Consider the following 8,102-nt stretch of genomic DNA (forward strand, 5'->3'; position numbering starts at 1 on the left):
ATCACGTTCGCTTTTGACTATTCCTATTGGAGACAAAATCCTTTATGTTGTTTACAGACTATCTTGTAATGTCTGTTTTTGTTTTTGATTTATGGTTGTTTTAGCCTTATTGTATTGTAATTAACTCTCTTCAGCTCCCTTCGGCACACCTTGTGCTTAAGGGACTGATTGTTTCTTTATTATATATCATTTAGTTTCTTCAAAAAAAATTATTACAAAAAATGCAAAGTAAAATATATTGAATTGCGAGTGATGAAATTAATATTAATTAAAGTTATAATTGAAAAAAAAATTAATATTGTATTGAAAAGTGAAATAAGTCACTTATTTTAAAACAATTTTTTTTGCACATGACTCAATTATTTTAACACGGAAAGTAATATGTTACGATCAAATTGACAAAACAAAATTTTGACATCAGTTAACACGTAACATTCAAATTCCACTGACTGTTTAAAACAATAAATTAAATCAACCTTTGGAGTATTGATTTGTGATAGAGCCAAGCTTCCATTGGACACGGCGACCCTTCGTTCAAGCTCTTTCAGCTCATCCCTATATAATACAGTCACCTATTTGCAATTTATCGTTCATTAGAATAAAATTAAACTTTATAAGATAAGTTAGATACAACATTATGGGTCAATTTGACAATGAATCGGTAACATAACATGAATTAGAATTCTAGTAATTTATAATTATGTTTCTTAATGATCATAAACTATGTTAATGTTGTATTTTGAGAATTGAGATATGACATTGTCCTTAATACAATTTTTGATTCGATTTAATTCTTCATTATTTTCCCCCATAATTCAGTTAGATAGTTATGCTGAGCATATTGATTTAATTTAGGTACTACTTGTACAATAGAGTCGTACATTTTGTGTCTCTTTTTATAAAGAAGAGTTTTACAATATTTTTTTTTGGTGGTGGCCGGGGTTTGAACCCCGACCTTGCATATGTTATGCATTGTCCATACCAACTGAGCTAAACTCACGAAGACAAAGAGTTTTACAATATGATATTATAGAGAAGATTTTTTTTATAAAGAAAAATATCATTTAAATTACAAATTCATTTTACAATACTATGATATTATAGACTATCTATTAGGTCATCTACGCACTAGACTATCTAAAAGAAATGAAGTTAGAATTTTTTTTTTACTAAGAAGTCGGACATGTGAACTAGATCGAATCCAAATTTTAAGATTAAATCACACAAGGTTTAGATATATGAACAACTTGGTTTTAATTACCCGATGGTATTGGTCCATTGTTGCATTGGGTTGGTTCTCTACAGCCACTTATGGCAGTTTACTGTGAATCTGTTTTTTGAATGAAAAATATTGATAATTAATCGTTAGATTTATATTTTTCTGCTTCATTTGGATTTGAATCCAAGAACTTCATCTTCTTTAACCCTTAGTTCAAATCAGTTGAACTATCCAACCCATTTGTTATTGGATCAATTTGTTATGCTGTCGTAGACGACGTTAAGGGATCAAAGGAAACTTCAATAGGGTTATCTTGTGCTTTAAATTAACATTCATAGAATATTGCAATTTTAGCTTATAATTAAAGGAGATAACAGATATGTATATGTGCACTTACCTGTACATTTTTACTGCATAAAGCATTAATAATGGCCAAAGCAACCTTATTAAACTTGCCCCTGAGTAGCACTTGATTGGTCCCTTTGGGAATGTTGTTAAGCACAGTAGCAACAACTAAGCTACTACCATCTACAACTTTAATCTTCAGATTTGGAAGCCTTTCAATATAAACTGAGCAGTGTGCACTAAACTCTTGTCTCTGCACATTCATGAAAGATTACATCCCAATTTGAATTTTAATTATCCAAGTTTGAAAACCCTAAATGTCTCACACACGTATACAATCATATTATAAATAATTCTTCATATTGTATTGTTAGCGAAAATTTATGATAAAAGCACAAAATAAAAAATGATGAAAAAAATACTCTTCATATCAAATGTTATCAACATCTCTACTTAAATCCTTCAATCTAGAATTTTGCGACTTTATTCATTTGCAACGACTCAAATCAATAATAGAATCCCAAAATAGACAAAATCCTAGTAAAATCGCATCAAAATTGCATAAAATCTTTTTTTTTTGAAGAAAAAATTGCATAAAATCTTGAAATTCATACAAAATCGCATGATTTTAAAGGGTTTTGAAGGATTTTGTCCATTTTTTAGCCATATAAGGATTTTGTGGACTTTAAACTGAGTCATTTATGACTATATATAATTTATAACATATATTTATCATTATTTTTGTTTTGGTAAAATCCAGCGATTTTGATTGCGATTTTACAATTTCTTATATCGATTCTACCAAAGTAGTAGAGTAAAATCCTTCGATTTTGATTGCGATTTTACCATTTTCAATTTTGCTCTTCCCTTTCGACCTGAAGCAAAATCCCAATTTTGACAACCTTGTTCATATCAATATCTTCCAAAAAAACAACATTGAAAAAAAAAAAATGAAAGTTGATGTTTGTTGTGAAAAGTAATACGCTTACGGTGTGTAGTTATGTATTGAGGGAGACACATTTCTTTTTTTTTTTTTTTTTTTTGAGGGAAGGGAGACACATTTCTATTATTCGCAACATAACATGTATTTTATATGGTTGAATTATTATTATTATTTTTTATAAACTGTCGGAGTCTATAGTAATGAAGTTCGGTTAAGATGTAAATAAATTTGATAAAAAATTGTTCTACGATAAGAAATCAAATTTAAATTCTCTCAAATAATTTGTTACTTTGTGAAGCTCATTAACTACTTGAATTCAATTACTTAATTTATATGGTCGAAATTATAACAAGGTAAATAAGTTGTTTTGACACCACTTTACAACAATTCTTAAAATTATGAATATATGGATATCATCACTTATAAAAAGGAAGAATAGTCTCCCAACTAGCGTAGGATTTATTTTCATAACGCTACAAAATTCTTCTAATAGGAGGAGTCCAAATTTTTATAGGCGATTTTGCAGTTTTTTTTTGGACTTTAAATTCTTAAAATTCTTTCATTGTGATTATAATAGTGCCAAAATTAAATGAATCGTAGACATTTTGTTCTCATTTTCTACAAAAACACTGAAATAAAATGAAAATTTTATATTTGTATGTGAAGCTCTCTTCACACATCATATTTCCTCGTGGGCGCAAACAAGAGTCGTGCCATATAACCATTGTTGTCAAAATCACGATTACGTCCCAAAATCCTGAATTTTGTGACTTTACTTAACTTCAACGACTCAAATCCATACAAGAATCCCAAAAACAGACAAAATAGTATCAAAATCGCACAAAAATGTGAAATCCGTTCAAAATCGCAGGATATGATATATCACTCCTCAAAACAATAATCCAAAAAAGACAGAGTTCTTGAGGTAAAATTTATTTTTTTAATAAAGAAATACTTATTGATTTAAATTATGATCAAAGTAAGTTTGGCAATTTTTAATGAAGAATATGAATTTTTGTGAGGCCATGAGTACAACTCTATTCTCTAGGCAAAATATAAACTTAACATTTGTTATTCTAAAAAATAGAAGAGGTGTATGAATTTACCTGATTTAAAAGTCCTAGACTTATCACCTTTACTCCACTTAAATCAGCCATCATTATTGTCTCTTCAATCAATTTGTTTATTTTGATACTTTGCTTTTTTGAAAAATACTACAAAAAGCAACAAACCATTATTGTCTCGGCAATATATAGATTTAAGAATATAAAGTTCGAAATTCATGGGAGAAAATAATTCGTACTTGTCTATTAAATCTTGGTATAAGCCAACACTGCAGCTTGAGATCTTTGAAGGAGTTACTTTCTAAAACAAAAGCACGTCCACTAATCCAAGTCATAAGCATAGAGCACATTGTAAAAGGCCACATTAAATTGAGGTACCATTTAGATGTTTGAGGGTTGGAGGCTAAGGAAGCAAACCCTAAGCGTAGTTGAAAGATGGAATCAAGTGTTGTTAAATGTGTTAAGTGCACCACATCCGGTGACACCTCTTGTCTCTTCACACAAGCTTCATATGTAGCATCTGAGGATGCATCCACGGTACCATAAATGTAGTCATACATAGGCATGAAAAGTGAGTAATTTGACCTAAATTTAGTGTGATGCAGCGAGTGAAACCTGTAAAACCAAATTTGTATGAAACACTTTTGAACTTTACTAATAAAATATTACCACAAAATATGCAATAAAGAAATGGTAAATAATAAAAAAAATATTCTGAGCATTATTAGTTATTTGACAAAATAAAATATATTTTTTTTGGTGTCCGGGGTTCGAACTAGGCATGGCAACAAAACCCATACCCGCGGTTACCCGCCCAAACCAAACTCAATTTGACGGATTTTCCCCGTTTTAACCGGGTTTGGGTATGGGTATGAGTTTTCCCCGATTTCAAAATACGGGTATGGGACGGGTAACGGGTATATAGGTACCTACCCCGAACCCATACCCAAACCCGTCCCAAATGTAAAAAATTACTTTATGTTGATATGTCATGTTAGTTTGTTTGATAATTGTTATGTTAATAAAAACTACGATTGATATTTAAAGGATCAACTAAATCATTTCATCTAACAAATGTTAAAGTGAGTGTATTGTTAGATAATGTATTACAACGTTGCTCTTTGGGATGCAAAAAAACTTCTATTTTTTATTAAAAAAATTATTCAATTCGGGGACGGGGATGGGGCGGGGATACCCGAACTCGTCGGGGACGGGGATGAGATTCAATTTCTCATCCCCGTTGGGTATGAGTAGGGTAACGGGTAAATATACGAGAATCGGGTATGGGGACGGGAAAGGTAAAACTCGTCCCCACCCAGCCCCATTGCTATGCCTAGTTCGAACCCCAAACGTTGCATATATTATGCATTGTCCTTACCAACTGAGCTAAGCTCACAGGGACATATGACAAAATAAAATATAACTAAGGAACTTCATGTTTTGTTTTAATATTTTTTTATAAGATTCAATATTATATATCAATGATTAATCACACATGGAAAAATCTAAAATAAAGTTGTAATACAAACTTACGACGGTGTGTACGTGAGATACTTCAACAGGGGAAAGTAGGAGAAGAGTTTCTTAGGAAAGAACTCAAAATTACAATGACCCATGTTGTTCATAAAATCGATGTAAAAGATATAACCATACAGTGCAGCCACAGACGATTTTTTCATGAACAATGTTGTCAACATTGGGATAAGAAAAAGTGTGAAATATGCCAACATCTCAGCAAATGGATGTGTCACCGCTGTCATAAAAAACCAACAACACCAACAATAAGTTTCTTATATTAGGGTTTACGAAAAATGTATAAAGGAAAAAAAGTTCCAATACAAATACTATTATAATTGATTTTTTAACCAGAGTGTCTCAGAGCACCGGTTAGCATTTTCTATACATGTATAAATAAAGGAAAAAAGTTCATACCAGTGATAGGCTCAGTGACAATTGAAGAATGATGGTGAGAATGGTAACGAGAATATAGATAATGATGATGAAGTGCTCTATGTAGCCAGTAGTATAAGAACTCAACTGGTCCAGCATGCAATATAGCTGTAAGAATCACACCATCTGTTCTCCACCATGGTAAGCTGGCAGCCATAGGAAATATTGCGTAAAGTATATAAAACATTAATGCAGTGAACAATATTTGATCATCCCTGCAAATGTCACACAATAAAAATCTTAATAATTAGATTAATTCTTCGAAATAAATTAGTATTCGATTTTTGTGAATAAAGTGAGCAAGTCTTTAATTGATAAATAAAGCAGTGTTATATTATATGTATGTCCATAACAAATCATACACAATTAAAATATAAATCATTTATTTTTTATAGTATCGATATGTACTTTAGATGAGCCTAATTCCTATTAATTATATAGCATTTATTTAATTAATTAGGAAAGATAAATATTTAAAGAGAAAATTGAAATTTATGAACCAATTGGTTTCTCTGTCGACTTGGTCGAATTCCAGGCCTTTGTCAACAATTCTTCTTTTCCCTTTAGCAGTTTGGTAGCGTGAGATAGAAATCCATATCTGATTATGTAGCATTCTGACCAATATATAAGGGAATATGAGATAGTATGTTGGGTCTCGTTCCACCCATATAAAAGTGTATATGGTATGAGCAATCCACGGGCTTAGAATCACAAACTTAGTGTTCACAATCATGAAAGACATAGAAGAAAAAGACAGAAAATAATGTCAGTCAACATCAATACTTTAAGGAAAATGCTAACCAGTACATCCTCCGGTCACTAATATAAGCAAAAATCCACTTTCTAGGTTCATTCAATAAATGATGTATGTAGCCTATAATAAAGACTACATACATCATTAATTGAATAAACCTAAAAATTAGATTTTTGCTTATATTAGTGACCGGAGGGTGTAAGTAACAAGGGCACTAGTTAAATATAGTCAAAAATTCTTGAAACTTGTGGAGTCAAACTCTTAAAAGTGTAGAGAATACTTTTTCAATATAAATTTTTCTACTTTGGTTTTCTTTAACGAGTGGCTCGAGGCACTACTTTTTCAATAAATATACTATTTGTATACTCATTCCGGTTCTATTTATAACAAACATTTGTTTTTTTTGATTCATTGCATAAATGATGTATTTGGTCTATATTTTAGACAAGATACATTAATTACGCAACGAATATAAAAAGTCAATTTTTTCTTATAAATAGAACCGGAGGGAGTATTTATTTAAACTGCCAATGTTTATTGATTTTTGAACAAATTACCTAGAATTCTTCCATATTTTACGTCTCACTAAAAAGCATTGTACTTGCTGAGAAATGAAATATAAGCAAAAGAGACAATTTAAAAGTTGATGTATGTGGATTAATTTTTTTACCATGTACATTGACCTTTCAATTACCACTTTTGCTTATATTTTTGGAGGCAGAATACTTCATCTATTACTTTCTTGTTGAGAGGAAATTCTTCAAGGCAAATGTTAACTTGTGCCTTCAATGACACATGTTAAGAAACCCATTATAGAAATATACGTATTAAAAGTCGTGCAGTCAACTTCTAAAAAGTTAAAATACTATGTTTCCCAATGCAAAGTTGCTTTTTTTGGGTTCCTTAACATGTGCCCTTAGGGCACAAGTTAACATGACCCATTCTTCAATTATTACTTGTATATCGCTTAGATGAAGAAGTAATAAATGAAGTATTTCCTAACATTCACTTTAATAGAGATTGCAAAAAAGTAATAAATGACATATTGGTGGAAAGTAATAAATTAATTTGTGGAAAGGGTCGAGGGGAGTGAAACAAATAGAGATTATGAAAAGACAATATCATTTTCAAAAGTAAGATTGTTATAAATGATAATAGTAGTAAACTAAAACAACCTTGAAGCTCCCAAGAGGTTTCCAAGGCCAGTTTGTAAGGATGCCCGCTTTGGAAGCCATTGTATGAATTTGTGATGAGATCGTAGCATATGGATGCTATTTATATAGTGCTCGACTTGGCAAATTAATTATTCACCTAGAAGTGGATTGCTTTCAAAAACAAGTTGGTACATTAATGAGATGGACATTCATAAATATGGGCTGCCAACATGTGGGGTTTAGCCTGCTCTACCACTTAATTTTCTCATAATTTCAGATATTTGACAATTACTGTTTTCACAGCCTCATATTATGTGTCTTTTCTAAGCTAAAATTAGTTTAGAAATCAGAGTAAAATTTATAAAGTTATTATCCATAACGATTTCTTAATTTCAACTTAACGACTACCATTATAATCTATACCTATTAATACCTATTAATAAAGGCAATACTTGCTTTTTGGTGTAGCCTATTTTTACTTCCTAAAATACCCTCCTGATTCAGTTTTTTTTTTTTTTGATCCATGTTAACTACTTATCAAACCGGCAAGCCAATATAACCCAGTCATGGCAGTTTATTATCCGTGTAGTTTTCTAAAAGAGATAGTCATATAACTGCTCTCTTCTAAAACACATCAGTTACAGAATGTATATCCTCTACCATTTCTTCCCAT

At 30.9% G+C, this 8,102-nt stretch overlaps 1 protein-coding gene across 1 annotated transcript; it reads right to left on the reverse strand.

Annotated features, from left to right (window-relative positions):
- Window positions 1-17: 17 nt before the first annotated feature.
- LOC146930127 (very-long-chain aldehyde decarbonylase CER1-like) lies at window positions 18-7,522 on the reverse strand. The gene is made up of 9 exons (XM_085707489.1): window positions 7,451-7,522; window positions 6,022-6,236; window positions 5,504-5,736; window positions 5,105-5,324; window positions 3,811-4,186; window positions 3,614-3,721; window positions 1,617-1,817; window positions 477-572; window positions 18-23 (listed from the first exon to the last, which is right to left on the reverse strand). The coding sequence occupies exons 1-9, from the start codon at window positions 7,508-7,510 to the stop codon at window positions 18-20; spliced, it is 1,515 nt and encodes a 504-aa protein (XP_085563615.1). The 5' UTR covers window positions 7,511-7,522.
- Between the last annotated feature and the right edge of the window lie 580 nt (window positions 7,523-8,102).

The sequence above is a fragment of the Medicago sativa genome, chromosome 4, assembly GCF_051527215.1.
Source record: "Medicago sativa cultivar Bolivia chromosome 4, Bolivia_mono, whole genome shotgun sequence".
In the NCBI taxonomy this organism is placed as follows: domain Eukaryota; kingdom Viridiplantae; phylum Streptophyta; class Magnoliopsida; order Fabales; family Fabaceae; genus Medicago; species Medicago sativa.